At 38.1% G+C, this 26,514-nt stretch overlaps 2 protein-coding genes and 1 long non-coding RNA gene across 6 annotated transcripts in view; 1 reads left to right on the top strand and 2 right to left on the bottom strand.

Moving 5' to 3' along the window:
• LOC131436275 (mucin-2) overlaps positions 1 to 26,514 on the top strand; it is a 486,638-nt gene that overhangs the window by 147,692 nt on the left and 312,432 nt on the right. For all 4 annotated transcript variants that reach the window (XM_058604909.1, XM_058604910.1, XM_058604908.1 and 1 more), the window contains one exon: positions 3,271 to 3,338. The gene's annotated coding sequence lies outside the window, so the exon portion shown is untranslated. The remainder of the gene's footprint in view (positions 1 to 3,270; positions 3,339 to 26,514) is intronic.
• On the bottom strand, positions 4,771 to 5,388 carry LOC131436277 (uncharacterized). Its single transcript, XR_009230605.1, has 2 exons — positions 5,243 to 5,388; positions 4,771 to 5,178 (listed from the first exon to the last, which is right to left on the bottom strand). It is a non-coding gene; the product is annotated as an uncharacterized LOC131436277 (long non-coding RNA).
• Positions 26,117 to 26,514, bottom strand: part of LOC131433792 (collagen alpha-1(I) chain-like) — a 44,890-nt gene continuing 44,492 nt past the window's right edge. The window contains exon 4 of the mRNA XM_058600390.1: positions 26,117 to 26,346. Within this exon, the coding sequence (XP_058456373.1) occupies positions 26,117 to 26,346 (230 nt within the window). The remainder of the gene's footprint in view (positions 26,347 to 26,514) is intronic.

Raw genomic sequence — 26,514 nt, 5'->3', positions numbered from 1 at the left:
TCTGGACGTGGTCATATTGTAATGAATTTATCAGTTATTTTAAATATTAAATATTTCAGAAGTACGATTGTAGGTTAACAAAACGGACGTCAATTCCAATTTTGAAATTAAGACAACTGTTTGATTCGAAGAAATTACCTTTTCGGTGAAACGGTCGTCGGTGAAATGACCTTTGGTGAAATGGTCTTCTGCGAAATGGTCTTTGGCGAAATGGCCTTTGGCGACAAGGCCTTCGGCGAAATGACCCTGATCCTTGACAACTGTTTAAGACGTTTTGAACTACGTCATTGAATCATTGCTCATGAATTGAATGTATAAATGAGCGTTGCTCGCAGTAATCATTGATTGTGGTTGCAAATGCAAATGATAATAGAAGGTTAACTCGAGTCAATACACTACAGAACTAATGATTTGTTTCGTTTAACAACCATTGAACGGAACGGCAAGCTGAAGTGAATGTTGTTATCGTCGGCAATCGTCCCAATTACTAATTACAAGTCTTTCGTATTTGAAACCATCTCCCGCTGTAAATCAGTCATCGTTAACAAATAATGTGAAAAGCTAGGGTCCCAAATTATTTCCTTGTGAACATAGCTCGAGATTGATGACGAAATAGTGCTATTCACCCTTATTCGGAATAACGACGTATCGAGTTTTCGATTGAATATGGTTCGGCCGAATCCTAGCTACCTTTGATTTTGCTAGCGTTATTGGGAATACAAATGAAATACGATCGAAAAATCAATACGTCGTTATTCAGAATAAGGGTGATTATATCTTGATAACATACCCAAGACACAAACTAAAAAACCGAGACGAGATAATTGGCAAAGAAGTATTCTATGATCAATTTTGTTAAATGGTGCTTTCAGATCTGTGTAGGTAACAATCATTTGTGTCTTAACCTTCGTGCCAGCGATACGTTCGGATGTAATATTATGTTCACACCTGCAGAAAATAACACGTTTTAACGATAGCAACATAAAGTTAAAACCGAACTTTTCACACTTGTATTATGTTATACGCATGACATATTGTTTGTTATTGAGTTTGTTTAAAAAAAAACTGCAAAAATGTTTACGTCGCAAACATTAAGCACTTGTTAAGAAGATAAATTACTGTGGAACTTTACTGGGTTCCGGAATTCTCATAGAATAGTTCTAAGTACTTCGGAGTAGAAAAATCTACAGAGAAAAAAGGAAAATTGCATTCCCGGTTTCAAGAAGCATAGTTTTTCACAATGCCTCGGAAAAGTTGGTAAACATATTATGTCAATCGCTTCAATTTTTTCACTTCTTCACTTAGAAACTCCTACGTCGTTTTTGGTCATTTGTTGGTTTTAAATGTTTTTAACACGTTAGTTGTAAACATTTCGAAGTCATGTCTTTAAACGAAAAAACAAGCATGGTTGTACCAGTTTCCTGTTCTGTTTTGTCATAGCATGTCAGGAAACCGTAAAGTTAGTTGGAGTAGAAGAGATCTACAATTATGGATTTGTCTTATTTTCGACTTGGTTACAGTCATTCTCTCCAACTTGGAGGCACGCATTGAACGACAATCGATAAAAGCAACGGATACAGAAGCAGTCCTCAGAGTTACTCGTATAGTTGTAGGGTTCACACCTGGGAACAGAAAACGAACAGTTGTCTGAATTTGAGTTAGAACAATATTTGAAACTTACTTGGGAGAACAAAATTGCCGAGCAATTTTCGTTGGTTCGATTCTGAGTCGTTCAATCTATGTTATGCATCGTTTATTTCACATCAAAAAAGAAAACAGAGAATTAACTAATTTAACTTGAGAGAAAAAATACCCCGCCTTGTTTACATTCACTTCACACACAGATTAAACTTTCATAGGTAGCAGCACTGCTCCTTCTAGGTCGCGAATATCATGTTATTTTGGGAAAACATGTTTTAATGTTACGTTTCTGAATATGGAATAACACGGAAGAAAAACATGTTATTTCGCTTAAAACATGAAATCAAAGTTAAAACTAGTTTTAACTCGTAGTTTGAACATAGTGTGAATAACGATCTAATGTGGCACTACTAAAGGTATTTTTGGAAAGGTTCGAAGAAGCAGATGGATTAGTTATCCCACAATAATTTGACAGTGGTTTTCTTCACGAACGTTAAAAAAGAATAGTTGGTAAACAAACTGTTGTCAAATACTTTCAGTTTTTTATCGCTTGAAAAGTTGGTGTGAGAGCGGAATTGAGGTTAGCCTCGACTTGAGTTGAGGTTGGAAGAATCGTAGCCCCAGCTATTTGGTTGTACTATATGCTTTTGAATCGGTTACGAACGTCTGTTTCATTTATTTATTTATTTATTTATTTATGGAGCAAGGGAAAAGCCCGATGGAGATGAAATTTGTTAATCTCTCTCTCCAGCAGGCATAAAACCTTCTCATTATTTGTATCAACAGATTGCAATGATCCAACAGATACATTTGGACTTACTACTAACAATTGAAACTAACAATTAAAACTAACAATTAGAACTAAATCTATAACCCTATAACTAGTTTATGACGCCAAGCCTTACATGGCAGTAATAGTACTCTTGCTTAAAAATTGAGTAAGACATGAATATCTAATTAGTGGCCAAAAAGATGGTGGAAGGCAGAGAAAACGACGGGTTTAGAATCAGCATGTAGATCTAATTATTGAAACACAATGTCAAGCTTTGCTAACTTGGGGAAATATGAACCAACTAATTCCTGTTCAAACGTAAAATGATACGAATATCCATCGATAAAAAGTATCACATTTTTCGTTGAATTCCGAACTGTGAAAGCTGTAATGGGGCAAAAATTAAGAAAACATTAAATATATTGTACCGTTATATTTTGCAAACTTTACCGTTTCAATTTACTAACTCGTTAAGAGCGCGCTAGAACCCTATGAACCGTGACTCGCCCCAGCTCCGTATCCGTGCCGTTATTCGGCATAAATATTCATTTCAATCATCGGTTCTTCCCCGGAGAGGATAATTGAAAATGAGGCCAGAATCGTTAATGAAGCTGAAATAAACAACTTCAGCAGGATTTCGATGGCGCATTTCCGTATAAATCAAACATGGTAATGATTACTCTCCCGGGGACGGAATGTCAGAATCCCGCTTCGCCCCATTCTCTTGGCTCCGGCCAAAACGTGACAAGAGTTTTCCCGGAGTAGATTTCGGCTTCTCAATATGTTGCACGTTGATGTTCGTGACAATCTGTGCTGAAATTAATTTTTGTTTTTTCGTTTTGTTAATTTGATTGCAGATTTTCATCAACAGAGAACGAGAGCAGACTAACTGACGGATCGAGCCGGTGGATTCTTCTTTTTCCAGGTAGGTTCAGTAATGGTATACCCAACGAATATGTTTGAACATTGAATTACTTTCCTTCTATTCTGTTTGTTGGATGTACCTGAGAATGAATAGCACAGTGGAATTCAAAATAGTGGAAGTGTTAATACTTTCGGTTGCCATGCTTTTTTCCGTCAGATTTGTGCTACGTCAAGTTAAATTCAATTGGTTAATGTTTCCATCTCAACTGAACAATCTTCTTAACGCCAATTGGAAGACTTTGGCTCAGAAACCGTATCGTTTATTGCTCGCATATTTCTTCGTACTTGTTTGTTTTCCAACTAACAAACTGCTGAACAAAAGCTCTTTACACAAAACACGTCAATCTTCAGCACCATCTTTAGCACTAGCCGACTGGTTGCACGGAAACCCCTGTTGCTCCTGCAAGACGGTATACAACTTGCATCAAGCTAGCGAAATTTATACTCATCTTAGCATGCCAATGCATTGTGGGTTGGGGCTGGTGGTGTCACCAGGCAACCCAGTCGGTATACATATGTAGTAAGTAGCAGTGGGAAACCATGCAAGCGATGGCTTTGAACGAGGCCACGTGGATTAGAGAATTTACGTGCATTCGTCTAATTGTCCAACAGATTACGGTAAATTAGCACAACATTTGCTAGCGGGTTGAAGGGGTGTGGGGTGGATTCTGGCTGCAATAAAAAAACAAGGTTAGTTCCCGCACCGAATCGCACAGTTGTTGAAGATCAAGTGATTAAATCGCGTGGGATTTGAGATTTAGCAGAAGAGATTTATGCGTTCGTCATTACATTGTTGGCCAAGAATTGGCTGTTTGCTGCCCGCATTTGGAGATCACATACACTGAGATCATTCGGGGGGGGTGGGGTGTTTCGGAAGGTTTTGGCTGAGGCTTATGCGAAACGTGTACTCAGGGCTGAAAATGAAAAGGTTACTGTGCGATTAACAGCCACGCTGATCGGGTCACACTGATTGTAACCGATTCGGGTAGGCTTGAATAATTATGTAAGTGGGAGGTACGCTTTACGTTTCGACTTGGAATATGTGCATAACTTAATTCGGGTTGCGCATGCTGCAGGGTAGAAATTGAAGTTCGATGTGTGGAAATGCATGAATATTCATTTTGAAGTAATTTTTCAACGAAACGCAGTACAACTCAAATATTTGCCATAAATTAATTCGAAATCGATCATCCTTTGGCATCAATAAGTTCAAACAGAGATAAGTGATATAAGTATGGCTTTAGCAAGTCAATCTCCGAAAATGAAGCTAGCCTATAAATATTTGTTGTTTGGCAGTTATAATATTACCATATATCTCCCAGTGACTTCTGAGCTTCCTTGTGTAAATGTTGATCTTCATAGCGCAAAATTTAGAGTAAAGATGGTCGAATATTTGTTTTAGTATAACCTCGCTGTCAGTCATAAAGCCATAATAAAGTCTGATAAATGTCGATTTATTTGGATTTCAGTTTCACTTTATGAATCACATTCAGAATGCGCCGTAAGGACTGTATTGGCGAGCAAAACATTCACAGAGACTCATTGGTCGGCAAGGTCCGCAAGGTCCGTAAGATCCGCATGGCCCGCAAGGTCCACAAGGCCCACAAGGCCCACAAGGTCCGCAAGGTCCGCAAGATCCGCATGGCCCGCAAGGTCCGCAAGGTCCACAAGGTCCGCAAGGTCCACAAGGTCCGCAAGGTCCGCAAGGTCCGCAAGGTCCGCAAGGTCCGCAAGGTCCGCATAGTCCGCAAGGTCCGCATGGCCCACCAGGTCCGCACGGTGGACAATTGGTTGGGACACAAAAGGCTGGTCCATTGCAAGGATAGCTCATGTTTGATAATCTGAAGTAAGCACATTTTCAGTTCAAACTTTCCCTCTCAGTAGTAAAAGTGTTATTATTCTTACCGAATAAGAAATAGATTTTGATTCTCAGGGAGTAGTTTCTATTCTTTTTTTTCACTGTTTTTCAGTAAAAATTTCTCGTTCTAACATCAAATTTTGCATCCGACATCAATCGAAAAATAACTTACTATATTATTTGTCAGTTGTTCACAGCCATCTGTGATTAGTGCAGAGAAAATCGAATTCAATTTCATAATTCGACACGATTATTCAGTTTTAATTTTTTGTTAAGTAAATACGAGTTTTGCAGGTGAGCTAATAATGTTTGAGGAATTATGGCAGATCCATTTATATCAGAAATTTTTTTTTCAGTAGTAAAGCAATGTCCCCAGTAGCTCTGTAAAGACTGCCCCAGAAAGTATGAACGCGACCAAAAACCAAAAACCGTTCAGAATCTGTCAATTTTTATGGCTGCGTTCTATTGTTTACACTCTTCTCTAGCCACTTATGCAGTTGTTTATTCGTTTTCATTAGTTTGTTTCGAAACGCGTGGACTTTCAGCAGAACAACGTCGAAAAATTGTGTACAAATGGTGCACAGAACGCGGACTGTCACTGAGAAAGATAGCAAAAATGGAAGGAGTAAGTGAAAAAGCCGTGCGAAATGCAATCAGGAAGTTCGGTGAGGATAACACATTTGAGGATAACCCGAAAACGGGTCGCAAAAAGGTCCTGCTAACTTAGTTGGATAAACGTATACTGAAGGCATTCGAGCAAAAGAAGGAGGTTTCAGTTCGGGATGTGGCCAAAAAAGTGGGCACTTCGAAGTCAATGTTCTTCGTGCTAAAGAACGTTTGAATCTTCGAACCTATAAGAAACAGAAACAACCTAAACGTAGTCCGAAAAAAGAAGTATCCATCAGGCCGGGGGTTCGAAAGTTGTACAATACGATTCTTGCTGGAAATTTTAACTGCATAATCATGGACGACAAAACCTACGTGAAACTCGACTACAAATCCTTTCCGGGACCACAATATTATACAAGAATGGCAAGTGTTAAACTAGTCCGAAACATCGATTGAAGTCGAAAAAATTGGTAAGAAAGCTATGGTCTGGCAAGCAATTTGTAGCCGCGGTACGATTTCGAAACCCTTCATCACCACTGCTTCATTGAAACACACTATTAACACTAATTAATACTGTTACTGCTTATGAAATTCTAGGTGTAAGCAACGAGCCAAACAGTCGGCCGTGCGGGTTAAATCGAACGGATGACATCATGATGGTATGCTGTGGTTGGTTCGTGAAAACATAGGTCGATTCAAACGAGGGGGACGACAGAACCTGAACTTTCCTAAATAAACACGAAAAGTCGTTAGAATCTAATCAAATTCTATATATCCTGAAAAATATATCTAACCGTTCAAAAGTTTATCTAACTGTTGAATAGAACGTCGAAGCACATGCGACCTCTTCTAATTTCTTCATTCATGACATTTAACGAGTTGCCAACATTACGCCACAAATCAGGAAAAAGAAGTGATGCTTAAAACATAGAGCTTTGTACGTAATTGGGTAATTGAAATTTCATGAGAATTTGGTTTGATAGTTACTAGAAAACGTGAACCCGGAACTGAGATCATGAGATATTTTATTACGTTTGAAAATCTTGGAAATCCGATACATTTATTCTCTTTTAAGATCCTTGAAATGAATTTTAAAATACAGTAGTTACAGCAAATACAAATTATAATACGTAGTACTCCGACAAACTTTCAAGGACAAATTTTGCATCGTGCGGTACATTGTCATGATACACTGTCAGAGTGACAATGTACTTTAACGAATTTCCTTTAAAACTAGCAACACTGAAGTGTAAGAATAAGTTCACTATAGTTACTGTTTATTATAGTGAAAAATATGTAAACAAATTACTTACATATTTTGATCCTTAGGAAAACTATGGAGCGAAATTTCGGACGACCCTGTTCGTGTGTCACATCCCTCTACTAAGCAACTTCTCACCATTTCGAAAGCTTCTCGGTTTATTAGCCGACGATATTTAGACTGATTGTTGCAGTTTAATACAGCAACGATAAACAAACAAGTTAGTTTTGCACCGTAGCAACTAGCATAAAGCGTTGCCAGAAACGATCTCCTTTCACATTTTCACACTATCGCATCGAAAAGGAGATATTTGCTAGGCTTACTTGTTCATGCTGTGAACCAAACATTGGCGATTCGTTTATATGGGACTTAGGGGTATTATTGTTTGTATTTGGTTACAGTTCGATAACAAATCAAACTATGTACACACATAATGCTGAGAGTAAATTAATATTGGTTTCGCATTAGTGAAACTGTCATAATCTTATGTTCCTAATAGCATTTGAGGAAAGTGCCCTATATTAGTTTATGACATGTTACTTATTTTATTTTACGTTACTTTTTTTACGAAAAATTCAGACATATTGAACAATATTTATTTAAGATTTGAGAATTACTTTGAAATATAATATATTTAAATATACTCGATTTGGACACAACTTCAATTTTATTGTACTGAATCACGTTTGGTACCGGAGATCCACACTTCAATTCTGTGCCGAATAAGAAGTTGATTTGATAGTGGCATGACTTCAGATGGGTTGTGTAATTATAGTCACCGAACAATGCATTGCCTCGAAATCCATGTTGGGATATTGCTCTCTACTCGTCTGAAATAAACCAAATTGGATCAACTAACTGTACCGTACTGTAAGTAAACTATGAATATTCAGCTCAGTCATCATTCTTCTACTAAGTAGTAGCTTCATTTATACAAACAAATATTGTTATCAACAACGTATAAATCACCATGGTAATATTTCTAACTAAAAAAAAAACTAAGCAAAAGACTATCAAAACCAAAAAAAAAATCCGTTACTATGCACAGTTAAGATGAACAAGGAGCTGCAAGAAAATATGACACCGAAAAAGACTATTCATCCTTTTGGTTTTAAAGTGAAGTTTTTAAGAGTCGTCCCCCTCGTATTCAAACCAATTTTTCAATAGTATTCTATTGATATACTGAAACGACGTTGCCATACACCCGCATAGCGTTTTGGCTACCTGGGCAACCATGGCCACCAGACGGCTACCAAAATTGAATCAGTGACGGTTGTCAAATCCAATTTGACAAAACAAAGTCGCCTGTATCTAAGTTAGCCGAGCGTTTTCATCTTCTCACCTTCACTGAAAATGTCAAAGATTTCAATGTGGAAAAATCCTGGTGGATACGGTTGTATCGTTTGAGTTGTATATCTGGCAGCGGTGAGGCAGTCGGTCACCAGAATGTCTGCCAACCATATTTTTCCAGCTGGCAGTGTTTAGTCAGCCGTCTGGCAGCCATGCGTATGCGGGCATGTTTAAGTTAAATGTTTCCAAATCGATTGGTAGCTAAAATATCTAAGACCATCAACAAATGACTGAATTATTATCGTTCTAAATTATGACACAACAAGATAGAATTTCTATTTCTTATGTTTCTTCCAAAATTCCACTCGTCGCCAATGTAGCGGTCAAACAGTGTCTACTGAGTGAGTCTGTCAGTGAGTTTCGTGTCAATACTGTAAGCAACTACCTAGGAACAATTAGGTAGTGCAATAAAGATTGAAAACGGTAAATACTCGACAAATGAACACGAGATCAAGGGAAGGACGCTTAGAACAATGTGCCAATCACACATTTACACAATGCGTTGGCGCATTTATCCATATTGGCACTTTCGTTTTCATACAGTTGCACAGTTACGGCACACAAACGGCTCAGTTTTGACAAGTAACTGTTTCATGGGGAACAGCGTAGCACCGACGACGCACACTTAGACTCAAAGTATATCACGTGTTTTTTTAGAGGCTCCCCTTGACACAAGATACTTAATTGTCTATTTAATACACACTTTCAAGGGTGTACGGAGTTATCACAGGCAACTGTTCCTGAGTTCTTTCCAGACGATTGCGATTCTTGGGCTCTAGCTCGTGAAATTGTTACAACTGATTCGATAAAATGGGCAGTGGAGAGTTTTGCTTCGTACAAATCTCCGGGAAAAGATGGAATATTTCGTATATGACTTCAAAAAGGGTTTGAATACTTCAAACGTGTTTTAGTGAAAATTCTGATATGTAGCCGTGCGACAGGATATATTCAAATTTATTCCTAAAGGTGAAACTTATGAGGAAATTCTGGCCATCCAGCTCGTTTTACCCCAAATGCCCTGTAGTTTGAGGGTTTTCTGTAGTATTTGTTCTGTAACTTGAAAGGAAATCGAGTGCGGTCTACAGAAATAGCTTGATTTATATTAAAATTTATTCCCAAAGGTTGCCGTAAAACTTATGAGGAAACTAAAAGATTTAGACCTATACTTCTCAGCTCTTTTCTCCTCAAGACTTAGTCGATCACTTTATAAGGGACGTTAGCTTGCGCGAGCACCCCCTTCATAAATTGGAACACGCATACCAGCGTGGAAAATCCACTATCAACTTACTACACGATGGAGTTTATAATATCGTAAATGCTTCTCCACAAAAACAGTCTTGCATGAGAGATTTCTCTTATATATAGAAGGCGCATTCGACAGCGTATTTTACGATTCAATTCTAGAAGCCGCGCGTGATCATGAAGTACCTACATCTATAATAAATTGGATCCACACAATGCACAGAGGGAAAAAATCCAGGAAACCCACAAAGAAATCGGGAAGCATGGAAAAAGGCAACAAACAAGAGTGTTTCTTATGTAAAAAAAATCCAAGAAACTAAATGGAATGGTTTTAATGGCCGCACGAATCGCCATCCTGCTTGTTTTACCCCAAATGCCCAGAAGTTTAAGGGTTTTCTATAGTATTTGTTTTGTAACTTGAAAAGCAATCGAGTGCGGTCTACTGAAATAGCTTGAATTTTTGTAAAAATGTCTGGAGAATCGAATGGAAGAGTATACACTGGCCGCACGAAACGTTTTGGTGGCTATTTTACCTCATTTCCCCCATTTCATAATATCTTATTGTAAATCGTCCTTAAATCTCGGTAAAACTTATTGGAAGTTTACTAAATCTAACTTATCTTATGTGAAAAGGTCTGTAGAATCGAATGTAAGAACCTACACTGCACTAAGGAGTGTATCGATAAGTAGCTAGCAACATTCAAACAGTTATTACTCTGAAATGGTTTATTTTTTTGCAGCGTGTTTTGCGGTGACATGTTTGTTTACATGTCAATAACAGCCATCAAAACCCATCGACGTCGACGCGGGATTTGGCGAAGCAGTTCATCACCAGCATCGGGATGATTCAACGGATCAAAGTTCGGAACTCCCTGAAAACGTACAAGAAACAGAAGGTACCGAAAAAGTCCCTGGTACAGCAAGTTCAGGCCAAAACAAGAGCGCGAAAACTGTATAACCGGATTTTACAGAATAAAGACGGATGCATCCTGATCGACGACGAAACCTACGCCAAGGAAGACTCTCGAGCCCTGCCCGGACCGCAATATTATACGTAATCGGTGCATCAGGACCTGGACGACGCTGTTACCACGGTGGCGATGGAAAAGTTTGGGCAGAAGGTATTGGTCTGGCAAAGAATTGTACCCGTGGTTTGCGGTCGTCGATTTTCGATTTTGTTTCATTTCTCGAAAGGACAATGTATGGAACACTTGTAGAACTAATTTGATACTATGATTTTGCTGAAGAAAGTATGTTGATACGTTAAGGCGTTTAAGAGTTGTGCAATGTTTTTGAGTATTTTGAAAATATTTTTAAAACTAATCAAAATAAGTTAACAAAATAACACCCTTCCAATTTTCTCTTGAATTTTTATTCATATTATGACCTTTCAGTAACCACATAGGATACATTTTTATCGATCTGGCATCTAATTGATATTTGAAGCTTGACTAGTTTTTGGTGAAAAAATAATCATAACTTTTTACTGGTAGCTCATATGAAAAAGCTTGTTTAAGCAAAATTATGCGCAATAATTAGTAAAACAACTTCTCTGAAGAAAACTTTTCCGTAGAACGTTTCACAAAAATATTAGAACAAAAAAAGTTATTTTTCAGGAGCCACCCTACTTTTACTCGGGAAAATAGATGTAACTCGATCAAATGAAAAGCTAGAGAGGTGCTTTTCTCAGCAAAGTTGCTCGAAATAAAATTTCCTACAACTTCATTGTACAACAAAATCATTTTTGAGTTCAATAAGGAAAGTTAGATTTCAGATTTCAATCTAAATGAGGACCTAGTAACATTTTTCATCAAAAAGAGCGCCATTTGATTACAAACAACTTTTGTGAAGACACCAACTACAAAAAACTAATATTTAATAGTGAAAATATTTTTGGTCACGCTAATTTCCCGTTTTAGGACCATAGTGCACTGGCCGCACGAAACGTGTTTGTGGTTCTCCCCAAGGTGGTGTGCTTTCACCATTGTTATGGAACCTCGTTGTAGATGTCCTGTTAAGAAAACTAAACGATCTTGGCTTTCCGACCTACGGCTTCGCCGATGATTATCATATTTTGATCACGAGTATACTCTGTTTGCCTTAATGTACTAATCTCTTTGTACTGTTGAACAATGGTGCCTTCAAACTTGTTCCTTGATGGAGGGTCAAGCCAGTGCAAGTGTCTATTCCCGCGAAATGAGATTAGATCAATCTCACTCACTGGGTGGCTTCTGTACCGTGTTTCAAGCTGAACTCTGCAATTCTCTGTGGAGTACAAGGCAGCTCTCCAAGGGGTGTCTGTGGCAAACGAAATTGCAGTATTCTAGTCAGAGCACTGACTGGAGCTGAGCTGAGCTGAAATAGATCGCCCGTAGTTGCACTTCGTGATTGACCGAATGAGTGGAAATGTACAATGAACCAAAAAAATAAGGCTTGGGAGAAGCAAATCATTTTCACTGTACATACCCACTTACTCCTAACTTGTTATTAAATGATCAATAACGACGCTGGCTACGACCAAAGGCTGTGCTACTGAGGGAAAGGAAGGAATGTTAGTCCGATACTCGTTGTTTCTAGAGACCACGGGTACCACTGTATCTTCACGAGCATCACGGGATAGATTTGTTAGTAGGGAGGGAAAGAGATCCGGATATGTTTTGGTAAACAGAATGATCTCAACAAAACCTGATTTTCGATACTCAGGAGAAATATAATAAGTAAGAAAAATATAAAATATCTCCAACGAACGATCTCACCAGTATCCCTTTTCTCCTGCTCGCTCTGCTGCCAGCAACGCGAGATGAGACACGACCACTGAAAGAATAAAATAAAAACACTCGCGAATGGGTCCTTTGCAGAACAAACCCTAGACCTTCAGTCTGAATGACACGATCGACTTTTTAACTTTCACACATTCCATAGAAATCCGACAACACCGACAATAACATGCAGACGGCGCTTCGATCGGTTAACATCGTTGAATTTCGGGGCGGTAAATTTTCAGTTCCCGCCGTTTGAGCATCTATAGATTCGCGTATCAACATTATTCAATGAATAGCACTCTCACTACTAAACACTCTCTTGCCACATCTGCCAACTCCCCTGTTCAGAGCCTGAGCTTTAAATTGTCACACATTCTTAATGAAAGAAACCATTTCAGCAGTCTCATTTTCAATGTTTTACTGTCTCATTCGCAAATGACCGACACCAGAACAAACGAAGAGAGACGAAGCATTTTAGTTTCTCATCGAAAAAATGAGAGAGCATAATTGCCAACGTCACTCTTTCCTCTATGACAAGACGAAACCAAACTAACGTCTTCAGGTAGCAACAGCAGAATTGAAATTTTCATTCTTACATCGGTGTATTGAAAATATGTGACGCTTGGCTATGAAAAGTGACTAAAATATGACAAATCGAAGTAATTATATCCCAGAACTTCTTTGGAAACCAAAACTACTACAAATTCGAGCACCAACAGTTAAAACTTATTGTGAAACCTTTTTCTGTCGTTTTCAATTCTCACAGCTTTGGTTGAATATCGACACTGAATACTATAGGATTTTCACTGAAAACTGCAAATGACTGAAAGGGCAAATGAAAGAAAAAACACAATTTTGAAACTACTTTCCCGTTTATGTCATTGACTGGACATGAATTTCGTTCTCATAGTTTGCAAGCGAAACTGAGAGTGACAATAATTTCTTGTCATTTTCGTTTATTTTTCAGTCAATGAAAATGACTTTTATTAGCTCTGTTCAGAGCACTGACTGGACAGTGTAAACTAATCTATCACATGGCTACTATTCAGCGAGCTGAATATTATTCGTGTGACCTTTGTGAATCCGATTACGAAGTTTCGTACCATTTGATATGCAACTACCCAGCATTAACGCAATTGCGCATGCGAACTTTTGGCTTTCTGTACATGGATGAACATAGTTTCAGGAAACTGAAGCTAAGGTAAGTTATCCTACAATTCCTTGTCCAATGTGACCAAGAGCTTAAGATGGTGGCGGTAGAGATTCTTGGTTTCTTAGGAAATCTCTAGTGGACCCTGCGATTTAATTGAGCTGTTTTCGAAATCCCCATCCCACCTATCGTTCCTTTTTTTTCCTATCCTCTCCCATCAGGAAATGATGGAAAACCCGGCAAGGCACAAATTTACGAATTATTTGGGGAACGTGTCTTCTGAGCCTTTTGTTCTGATCTTGATTACGTAGTTCAAACGGTTTATTTCACTATTATTTGAAAGCAGAAATTCTTCTGATTCAATGGAATTTTTCGTACTACATTCGATCTACAGTCTCCCAAGTGAAAATTGTTTTTAATTACATTGCATATTTTCAAATGACTTTTTTGTTATCTTAGGCATTTCAGATCAAATATCTGAATAATTGGTTGGTTAATTGTTTGTTAAACTAAGGCATTTGTGGCCTCTACATGTAATTGACAGCAGTGTGCCATTGCTCAGTTGTACAAATAGCATCTCATTGAAGTGTTTTCTACTCCGTTTGGGGTTTGTGATGTGTGTGGATGACATTGGAAAAGAAAAGATCAGCGATTTTACATCTTATAAGATGCACATGCATGGAGCGTTGCAGTTCACGCAAATTTATGAACAAGAACATGTAATAATATTGTGTGATTTGAAAATTTCACGTCATGGAAATCAAAAAAATATCTATATTGTGACGTTCGCTAGACTTAGCTAAAATGTAGTATAATAGAGAATTGAAGGGTGACAAAAAATGTAATTTGTGACGTAAGTTTTCAATCTCACGTAAAATTCTCTTATAATAGATGTATGTTTTTTCTCTGGTAACAGAAGCTTCAGGGATATTATCCGTGTGTCAGAATTATTGTCTGCACACGCAACGAGCAACCGATCCGCCTCGATGATGACCTGCCCAATGCCGTGCCGACAGATCCCATTTCCGATAAAGACTTCCCGTGGATTTAATTCGCATTAATTTGCCCATAACTTGCGCCCGCATCATCGCGCACCGTATCATGAATGAATGAATGACTAATTAACAACCGCACCGCCGCCGATTAATTTACATATAAACACAGCATTCGACAACATTGAACTTTTTTTTATCCTCGCCCATCACAATTTACCTCCCCATCAAGGTTTATGGTTTTACATTTTCACTTCACTGCAGCCCGGGTGGCATTACTTAAGCTCAATGAAACGCAATGCCATAAGTTGTTGAATCAGCCTACCTACCTACTCCTTTGATGTGTTGCTCGGTTTGGTTGGACACGGTTTCAAACCGTAGCTGAAGCTACGGGATTCCCGACCGCTGAGGAAACCGTTGAATGTTGAATGGCTATCGCGTGCTAAAATGTTCCCATTGCTGACTAGTTCCTGAGCTATGTTTATGGTGATTAAAAGAACCTTGCAAACCGTGGCCAATCGATCCCGGTCTCGAGAAATTGTCAGTAAGCATCAACAGTGTCACTAATTAAATCGCTAAGGGGAGATGAAGGCTAATTAGGTGGAGACCCTGACCTGTTTATTTGTCGAGGAAAGCTTTCGAGTTATGAGATTCTAAATATATTTTTCAACCAGTTTTTTGATTGCTTTTTGAAGGGGTCAATATTTCTTGCTCAGATTTCAATAAGTTCGCCCACCCGCGACGAGATGCCATTATTTCAGCACCCATAAAGTACCGGTAATCATCCGCGATGTCGCCACCATACATATATCAACTGACAAGCAGCCTGCGTTGTTGTTGGCCAACGTGGCGGCACATGCTACTGAGATCCATTGAGCCAACTAGTAAGCCTGCGCCTGCAAGTGTGTTGGTTTGTGCCTTCCGGAGTGCCATCCTAGCGCCCGTATATCACCGGCCATAATTGGATCGTTCTCGACTCACGCGTGGCGAAATACTTTCCGGGGTTCGAACGGAGAAACCTCGCGTGTCAAACGGAAAAGCAATATTGAATAAAATGCGAGATTTGCACTGAGAGAGCACCGCAAAAAAAAACCAACCGATTACGCGCGAGCCCAAGCGCACCCAACACCGTTCTTCCTGGGCTTACGACAATTTATGACCGCGAGAAGCCGGATGGGGGAGCAGCGTTATAAATATCGGAATCGGAAATAAATAATATTTCTCGTGCTGTTTGAAGATCGCTTTCCGAATAGGGAAACTGCTTCTGGTGGCAAAGTTGTGGAAGGAAATGGTGCGATGAAGGACAAATTCTTCATATGCTAAGGAAGGAATCCCACATTTGGCCGGGAATAGAAGCGCTGAAAAATGTGTCCCCCATTACGGGGAAAAAACAACATATATCCCCGGTCCATATATCCCTGGAATGTTGCTAAATGAGGCGGGCATGAGTTATGACATGTGATGTGGCGTTTTTCTTACCGAGAAGTGGAAATTTCTGCGACTGTTAAGGGACATCTGTACTGCTAGGAAAACAAACCATTCGAAAAGTGTAATTTCCAGGAAAAATAATTTTATATTTTTCGTGGAATACAGATTTTCTTCTTCAGTTTGGTAGTTTGGTATAAAAGTAAATTAGGATAGGGGCAGGGGTCCAATGGAAGATTGATAGTTCCTATTATCTTTTTCCGGACAGCACCAGTCTAAAGGCCGCGTGGAAACCGGTGGCAAAAAAAATATCCATGAGTAGATCCACTGGGTTCCTGCTTCCATGTCGTAAAATGCCACAATTGCAGGAGTTTCTTTTTTTCTACTTTTAGTTACCAGAACACTTTTTTACTTTTCTCTCACTTCGTTTAAAAAAGTACTTTTTTACCTTTCTCATATGGAAAGGCTATGCAAGCACTGTGAAAAACGACGTTTTAACCGAGGCCCTGAGGGCCGAATGTCATATACCATTCGACTCAGCTCGACGAACTGAACAAATGTCTGTGTGTGTCCGTCCGTGTGTGTGTATGTGTGTGTGACTGTAACAAAAATATGCACTCACTTTTCTCAGAGATGGCTAAACCGATTTCCACAAACAAAGACTCAAATGAAAGGACTCATAGTCCCATAGTCTGCTATTGAATTTCATTCCGATCCGACTTCCGGTTCCGGAGATATAGGATGATATGTTAAAAAAAATGAAAAAAAATGCACTCACCTTTTTTAGAGATGGCTGAAACGATTTTCACAAACTAAGATTTAAATAAAAGGTATTATGGTCCTATAGCTTGCTTTAGAATTTCATTTGAATGTGACTTCTGGTTCCGGAGTTATATGGTAATATGTGAAAATTTGAGAAAAAGTTTACACTCAATTATCTCTAGAACAGCTCAACCGATTTTCGCAAGCTAAGACTCAAATGAAAGGTCTTATAATATAATAAAATTGTAGAACATTTTATCTGGATTCGACTTCCGGTTCCGGAGTTAAAGCGTGATAAGTGGAAAATTATAAATTTTATTAGTATTTTCCTACGAACGATGGTTGAAAACAGATACAAATCTCATAAAACTGTCTGATAAATTCTTCTAATTTGCAGAGCTTGTTAGCTTGTGGGCATGAAAACTTAATTCGGCACTAATGGTCCCCTCTTTTCCTGTTCCGAGAGCACCGAAAGTGGAGAAGAAAAACTCCTAAAACTATTCACTTCGATTTCTCTGCGATGCTTGAACCGATTTTCACAAATCTTGATTTGCATTAAAGTTCATACTGTCTTTAAAGCTACTGTGAAATTTCATTCGGATCCGACTTCCGGTTCCGCAGTTATAGGGCGATGAGTGTCAAAGTTTTCAAATCGCCATATAGAGTGACAATATGTACAACACCGAAAGAAGAAGAAAACACAAAACGAACAAGGCGTGCTTTGTTCTATTTTGTACACGTTGTGTAGTGATGTCAATAATAATAATAATAATAATAACAATAATAATAATAATAATAATAATAATAATAATAATAATAATAATAATAATAATAATAATAATAATAATAATAATAATAATAATAATAATAATAATAATAATAATAATAATAATAATAATAATAATAATAATAATAATAATAATAATAATAATAATAATAATAATAATTATTATTATTATTATTATCCTACTACATGTTTTATGCTGCTGATTCATGTTGTTTAGCTTAACTTACACATGCAGAAGTAACAGAAATGCAGATTCGTTTCGTTTGTTAGATTTCGTTTAATTGGTTCAAACCTGTTCCAATTTGTAGATCATATTTGTTGGTAGCAAGCGAACCAACTTCGGCTATTCCGTTCATCTTAATCCGGTTTTGGAAGAATTGGAAATAGTGATTAAAAATTGCGAAAAGGATCTGAAAATTTTTCGGATTCATACGAAATTCCTTAATTTGTTGTGGATACTATTTTCGGTTCCGGAACTACAGGGTAAACTGAATTTATAGAGTTTGTGAGATAAGGTCCGAACAAATTTTCCTATTTCTATTCAATGAACAGTTGTTTTTGAGAATTTCACGGTTATATTTATGATGTAATGAGTAATATGAGAAAGGCTTCATTACACCACTAGGTGGATTAAAATAAGTTTTTTTTTCTATATCTCTATTTCTTCGAACTTTCAAGAATAGTCTTATCTGAAAGAAGTATTTTGCTTCTTTCGTGTTATTTCTCGTCCTTCGATGTTATAGGTTGTGGTGAACTCAATTCGTACGCGTTCCAAATCGCTTATTCTGATATATTTGTAATTTTCTTTATTTCACAAGCTTGTTTTAATGACTTCAATTTTGAATTTGATTTTCTAATGCTATGCCGTTCTAAGCTGTCTAGATGGTGGTGTGCCAAATTTGTCCGTGCCCTTTGTCTCTTTTTCGAATATGGCGATTCGTCAGCAATAAAGTTGTTCCACTAGAGCAATATGCGTAATTTTTTAATCTAGCATACATATCTTCTTACTACTAGGGGAAGATGTTCGGTTGCCGGCACTCCACCGTAACTTTTGACATTCCGACAAATGTGATGTGTGTGTGTAACAGCAGCACGTTCTTTTTGTGCCGAATACCAAAGCAAACAGACGCTTGTACTTTTTGCTGCGCTCAAAACAAATTTTAATTGCGTGAAAATCAACATAAAAGTTGTTTATGATTTTTGCCTTTCTCATATAGAAAGGCTATACAATCACTGCAGAAACCGACTTTTGAACCGAGGCCCGGAGGGCCGAATGTCATACACCATTCGACTCAGCTCGACGAACTGAACAAATGTCTGTGTGTGTGTGTGTGACAAATATTGTCACTCACTTTTCTCGTAGATGGCTCAACCGATTTTCACAAACTTAGATTCAAATGAAAGGTCTCACGATCCCATACAAAGTTCCTGAATTTCATTTGGATCCGACTTCCGGTTCTGGAGCTACAGGGTGATATGTACCAAAAATGTGAAAATAATGTCACTCACTTTCCTCGTAGATGGCTAAACCGATTTTCTCAAACTTGGACTCTACCAATAGAATACCACAATATTATATGTACATGAGAAAAGCATCATTACACCACTAGGTGGATTAAAATAGGTTTTTTTTTTATAGTATCATAAATTAAAAGCATCAATCGAAAAGGTAAGTGGATTGAATATTTATGAGGTGAAATCGATCAATTTCGTGATTTAATACCGGATGCTACCAAAATTTTCGCAACCAAAGTTTTTTTTTCGTCATTTTCAAAATGTCTACAAATTTAATTTACCGGCACCCCAAGGTGTTCGACATTTTTTTCGACAAATCGTGAAAAATTGTTAGTGATATGCAGGCTGCTGTCGAGACAAAACAAGCCAAAGTTTTGGCCAAACATCTAGCTGCTCATACAGCAGATGCTCAGGCTAAGAAAAAACGTGGAGAACCAGCCAAATCAACACCAAAGGAGCCACTATCCAAATCATCGACCAAGAGAGCCAAGGTGACGTCACCATCAGATAATGAAAACTCTTTCAAAAAGATAAAAATCTGTTTTCTTTGAATAACAGCAGTCTTTACTTATATTTTTCCATTTTTAGTGAAATTTCTTAGGGTGCCGGTAACCGAACATCCCTTTTGAAATGGTTAAAATTTATCTCCTTACTAAATTGATAATAAAAATTTTCCAATCGATTGAATTGACTTAGTTTCTTATTCAGTTGTTAGTTAGGAAGTTAGGAAGCATAATGTGCACTAAGTCAGTCTGTCATAGTCTGAATAGGTATCGGATCCTTCGGATTACCAAGTCTGAATTCTGCTTGGTTCAGACATCATGGCTATTTTGAATAATTTTAGTTGAAATAAATGAACTGTCTAGCTATCTACTGCGATGACCAGATATGAGATACGAGATTAGGACAAGACAAGCTCAAAGTTTGTCTTGGAACTTATAGGATGAGAGTAGCTTCAGAGCATAGATAAAAGCGGAAATAATCGATTATAAATTCAAAGAAGAAAACACATGGGCTGAAAAGCCCCGAGCCTAACACGTGTTTTTATTGCAGGCACCCTTTTTCAGTTAATATTAACCTTTAGAGGACAGCTGTAGAAATTTCATATCATTCTACTAATTAGTTTGTGAGTTATTGTGCTAAGAGTGACGCTACTTTTGTTATTGCCAGAACAATGGACCAAAAACAATTTCGTGTTTTAATTTTACACTGCTTCTTGATGGGGAAAAATACATCGTGTTGATGATTCTAAACAGTGTTTGGTCATGTTTAAACGCAACAAACCGGATATGTGACAATGGATGAAACATGGATTCATCATTTCACTCCGGAATCAAAACGATCGTCATCTGAGAGGACAGCAACTGGTGAACCTAGTCCAAAGCGCCCGATAGCACAACAATCGACCGGAAAGGTTATGGCCGCGGTATTTTGGGATGTGCGTGGTGTAATATTTATCGACTATGTTGAGAAAGGAAATACCATTAACAGTGAATATTATATGGCGTTTCGGGAGCGTTTGACGGCTAAAATTGCAAAGAAACGACCGCATATGGCAAAGAAAAAAAAATTGTTTCATCAAGACAACGCACCGTGTCACAAGTCAATCAAAACAATGACAAAACTACATGAATTGAACTTCGAATTGCTCCCACCACATCCACTGTATTCGCCACTGTATCCATCCGAACCGGGAAATGTTTACCATAACCCTTCCTCAGCTTTTAAATAAGCCTATGTTGGTTGTAATTCGGTGGGTTGAAGCAGGCTTTTACCATTACTTTCGTTGCTTCCGACACCGGAAACCGGAGAATAGTAGTATCGAAAAACGATTTTATTGCAACGAACTAACAAGAATTAAAAAAAATATTAATCAATTTTATGGAATTCGCCCCTTTTTACAACTTTTCACCTATTATAAAACACCTGTACCAATGACATCTTTTCATTAACAGTCCTATAATTCCGGAACCGGAAGTCGGATTTGGATAAAATTTTATGGAATGCTTTATAACTTTTTCCAAGTTAAGTTAACAACAACAACATGTACTATGTGGATAATGAAAACGTGAAGTAGATCTATCGACGAATTTATTCGAAGAACCATGCTGCACTACGAAGAGATTCTTCCCATCGAAAAAGAGAAGATTTTTTCACCAACATTGCACGTTTGTTACGTATGTGCTTGAAAAAGACTGTACCTTCTTCTGTGATTTTCAGTTGGAACATAAAAGCTCCACGTGAGCCGATTGTTACCTACGACCATCCGATGGTTACATTTCTAAAGACTGTCCCAGAAAGTATGGACGCACTTTGATTTCGCAGTAAATAATTCACAAGTGTTAGATATTCAAATTTTATTCGATATACTGATAATATTAGACTACAACAACAGAATATTATTCTCAACATTTGCTACTTAGCCATTGTAGACTAGCTGGCGCATCTGTTTGCGAACGTTCCTCATTAAATTCCATACAGACTTCTTGGCGACAAATTTTGACACTTTTTCCCCTCTTTTTCGAATTGTTGAATGGTTTCGGCTGCCGAGACATGTTTCCTAAGATGTGCCTTCGTTAATGCCCAAAATTCCCCAATTGGTCGAAGTTGTGGGCAATTTGGTGGATGCATGTCTTTTGGGACGAAAGTGACATTTTTGGTATTATACAATTCTACCGTTGATTTCGAGTAGTGACAAGAAGCAAGATCTAGCCAGAAGACAACAGGATCCTTGTGGCTTCGAATCATGGGTAGAAGTCGTTTCTGTAAACATTCCTTGATGTATATTTCGCTGTTCATTGAAGCAGTGGTGATGAAGGGTTTCGAAATCTTACCGCAGCTACAAATTGCTTGCCAGACCATAGCTTTCTTACCAAATTTTTCGAATTCAATCGACGTCTCGGACTGGTTTAACACTTGCCCTTCTCGCACCGTATAATATTATGGTCCCGGCAAGAATTTGTAATCGAGTTTCACGTAGGTTTCGTCGTCCATGATTATGCAGTTCAAATTTCCAGCAAGAATCGTTCTGTGCACCATTTGTACACAATTTTTCGACGTTGTTCTGCTGAAAGTCCACGTATTTCGAAACAAACTAATGAAAACGAACAAACTAGTGTACACAACAGGACGCAGCCATAAAAATTGACAGATTGTGAACCATTGCGAAAGAGCAGCGTTTTTTGGTTGCGTTAATACTTTCTGCGACAGTCTTTATATTGTCGGAAAGCCCTTAGAGAAACTGGACAAGAAGTCATCTTCATTCAAGGACAATGATACTTGTTCAACACTGGCCTCAAACAACTCCAGTACAAGACATGGCTGCTCAAGCTAAAGTTAACCTAACGCCTGTAAACAATGAGACACAAAACAATAACAATAAAATAGGAAAATACCACCATGATGTTTCTAACAACAACAGTGATGCCAAATAAATGGACGAAGACGAGCATCGTGGACCATTGGATGGATAGCATTAATAAAATTGGTTATTTAGTTATTAGCCTTTTATTTGTGCACAGGGCACATAACAGTTTTGTATGTGATTAGTATGTGATTTAGTCTTGTTAGGACGTTGAGCCGCCTTGAGATAGTTTGAAATTTGATAAGTATATAATGAGGAAAACATATTGGAAAATTGACATGCGAATACAACAATATAATGGGAAACCGTGAAAAGGTTAACGCAGAGATGGGACTCGAACCTGTAGCTAGCTCCTATGCGGTGAAAGTGTTTTGCCAATTAAATACAGCAAGTGGCAAGTGAAAATACATGAAGAAACAGACTAGAAGAATCGAGCGTGTTTCGCTTTGATGTCCTATCTCTATGGCAACCCCTCCGCCAGCACACAGTTTTGTATACTTTATGTTTCATCTTTGACTCGTCTATGGCATTACACTTCGGTGTAAGCTAATAAAGTGTCCCATCTAAATTCCAGTAGCGGTTTATGTTGAACTGCTTTGTAATATAATAGTTCAACAAAAACTGTTATGCATTGACGAGTCGAAGACGGAACATAAGGTATATATATATATATATATATATATATATATATATATATATATATATATATATATATATATATATATATATATATATATATATATATATATATATATATATATATATATATATATATATATATATATATATATATATATATATATATATATATATATATATATATATATATATATATATATATATATATAATAATTGTTAAGTAATAGACTATTTGAATTACAATGGATGGGATTTTTTGTCTATCCGCTATACAGTCCAAACTTGGTGCCATCCGATTATGACTTCTTTCGATCGATGCAAAACTTTTATGTTTTCCCCTAAGAGGAGGGATTCGATTCAAAACCATCAGAAAAAATGGGAAAGTTTGAATGCAATGATAATAAAATTGAAAGATACTTAATCCAATATCTATGGAATAGATCTGAGAGAAATTTTCTCGCTCACTGGAATTTAGATGGAATAAATCCAACTAATTTATCAAATAATCGAAAGTTGAGTCTGGAGTTAATGAATTATGACACAAAACAAAACAAATCAATTTTCAAGACATAATTTCCATCCCACGGTTAGCTTGGTAGCGAAGATAGAAAACACAGTAGCGAATAAAAAAAAAATAATAAAACCGGTAGCAACACCCAACCGTAAATTATCACTTCACTTTCGATGGTGCCTTTCCAGAGACTCAACCATCTATGCTAGAAACCAATCAGCTTCTCTTTGGATCTCCCAAAGGCCAATATGTTACGGAAACATGCACAAAAAACCAGACGATCTCGGACTTTTTTTTAGCAGCTTAAATTCTCTACCTGTGTGCTTTGCCAAGACATCGGCTTCGGGACGAATCAAATGACTTACCGTAAATTTTAATTCATTTTACGATGTTCATGTGAGGGGTTGAACCTTTTTGTCACAAACCACCACCGTCGGAGCGTGTGCCACACGTCAGAAGGCGCCGAAAGAAAGATTTGTTTCATAATTGATTTTTTTTTGCTTTGAAGGGGTCTCAGACCTACTTCGAGATGGAGAGATTGTGAGTGATCATAATCATATCGGAAAAAGATCAGCCCGGGGGGGATTTCATGGCGAACTGTATGAAAGCTTGAAAAGGCCACAGTTAAATAGATCGAATCGAATTCAACAGCTGAAGCGAAAACCCGGTGCGATGAAGTTGAATTTCGTTTTCTTTTTTCGGCAGTGATGATGAGACTTTTTTTAAAGTTTATAGCTCCTGAGTGCAATTTTTTCTTTTATTTAGCAAATCATCATTCCATAATAATACTATGCTATTTTAGGTGTTAATCTATAAAATGTGTTCAATTACTTTCATAATGATTTATTGTTTTTTAAGCTAGTTTCAAGAATTCAATTACTTTTTACATCTTCATTCATATAAGTATACTCTAGAACAGGGGTTCCCAAAGTGGTCGATATAGACCCCTTGGGGTCGATATCCATTTTCCGGGGGTCGACGTAAACGAAAACTGACTATGGGGGTCGACGAGGTCTAGAAATCGATCGACGAGGTCTAGAAATCGAGCTGTACCGAAAATATCCATATTGTTGGGGTTTTCATGAAACACCAATAAACCGGTATTAACCCCCGGATGACGGCAATAATTGTAAAAATAATAATATACAAACATGATAATATCGACGGCAAACAGTTTTATACTCTTCTTTCGAGCTCTGCTCGAAACGCTGTGCACTCAGGCTAAGATTTTTCGTTTCTTCCTGTTAGTGTTCACAACGGAATTCTGCCTGGGCGTTGAACCCTCCTCCAGCACAGCTGGTCTGCTTGGGGCCGGTGGTGACCCCACGACAGTGACATTGATGCTTTGTAGTGTACCATATTTTCTGCCACTGCACAATGCGGCAGCTCAAAATCTCTTAGAGCCGGTCGGTTTCTGCAAGCGAGTGGTGAGCTGCTAAGTATAGGAACGAATCCTGTTTGCTTACTGCCAACAGTTTGCTCCGCTCGGTTGTCGGTGGCAGAATATGGCTTGCACTGCGGTTTCTGCTTCGAATGGTAGCAGACTCCAGCACAATTGCTGGTAGTTTTTTTAAAACTTCTGTTATTTCCCTGGAAACCAGTAAGCATTACTATTGGCAGTAAACTCTAAAGCAGCTCTAAATCAGCAACCTGAAAGTTCACTTATTTTTAATTCATCATCGCCATTAACAAACATTATCAATGATTAGTTGTATTTTTTACCAAAACAATCTTGAAAGCAACTTGATTGCCAATTTGCGATTATTATTTATATTTAAAAAATATGGTATTAAATTTCCCATAAAAAAGGTATCTCTTTTTTTGTAGTAGCCTATCGAACGTCATAAGCCGGCTGAACCAAATCCGCGCACCAGCGGCTTTCTTGTGAGATCTGTTTTATTTTATACATTTTTTTCACTCTCAAGTGCACCCATCGTGCTCGGTTTGGCTGCTGGACAGAAAGGGGTTTTGGGAGAGTGAGGGGGTACTGCTGGACCGGTAAACATTCACCGAGAATGGCAATGTCAATGTTTGAATAAAATTTATGATTTAAAGTGTTAAAAGCTGCACCGCAGTCTGTTCGGATTCGGGCGAAGCGGGGCGACAATGTTGACTGGATGATTTCAGAGCGAAAGAAAGCAGTTAAATATTTGACGAGCTTTTGAATTGGTCGTTTTTGGCGTGCACCGGCAATGCGGGAATTAACTTTTCCGACAACTTTTCGAAAGCTTTTGATTTGATTGTGAAGCATCGGACGAGTGTTTTTTCGGCATAACAAATCGCAGCAGTCGGTGAGTTTTCATTTGACGGTTGTGCATTATCTCGTTGATTCGCTGTTCCCAAAGAAGCAACAAAATTTGAAGTAGAGAAAAATTCACCAAAAACGGCTGCTTGAGAGAATTGGAAAGAACTGTGTGTCCGTGTAATAATAACTGCAGGTGCGTCATGTTACGAGTTTATTTTAAATTTTCTGAAAGGATTATTTTCCATTTTTAGTAGATTACTGAAGTGTACAAAATGTGCGATCCATGCAATGTACCTTGTGATTTTATCTATGCTCCCGCGGTCTGTCCTCCATGTGGACCTTGTGGACCTTGTGGACCTTGTGGACCTTGCGGACCCTGTGGACCTTGCGGACCCTGTGGACCTTGTGGACCTAGTGCGCCTTGCGGACCCTGGGGACTGTGTTCGCCCTGTGGTCCTTGCGGTCCTTGTGCACCATGCGGACCCTGGGGACTGTGTTCGCCCTGTGGTCCTTGCGGCCCATGCGGCCCATGCGGACCTTGCGGCCCATGTGGGCCATGTGGACCATGTGGTCCATGTTAATTTGTCCAAGGGAAAGGATCAAGTCAAAACAAAAGTCTACGTTTGAAATTCTGGAATAAATTGGTATTTTTCTTAGAAATCTACACTTGTTATTGGAATACTGACAATTTTGATAGTCTGTTTC

The sequence above is a fragment of the Malaya genurostris genome, chromosome 3, assembly GCF_030247185.1.
Source record: "Malaya genurostris strain Urasoe2022 chromosome 3, Malgen_1.1, whole genome shotgun sequence".
Classification (NCBI taxonomy): Eukaryota; Metazoa; Arthropoda; class Insecta; order Diptera; family Culicidae; genus Malaya; species Malaya genurostris.
This window is presented reverse-complemented; position numbering and strand designations above follow the sequence as displayed.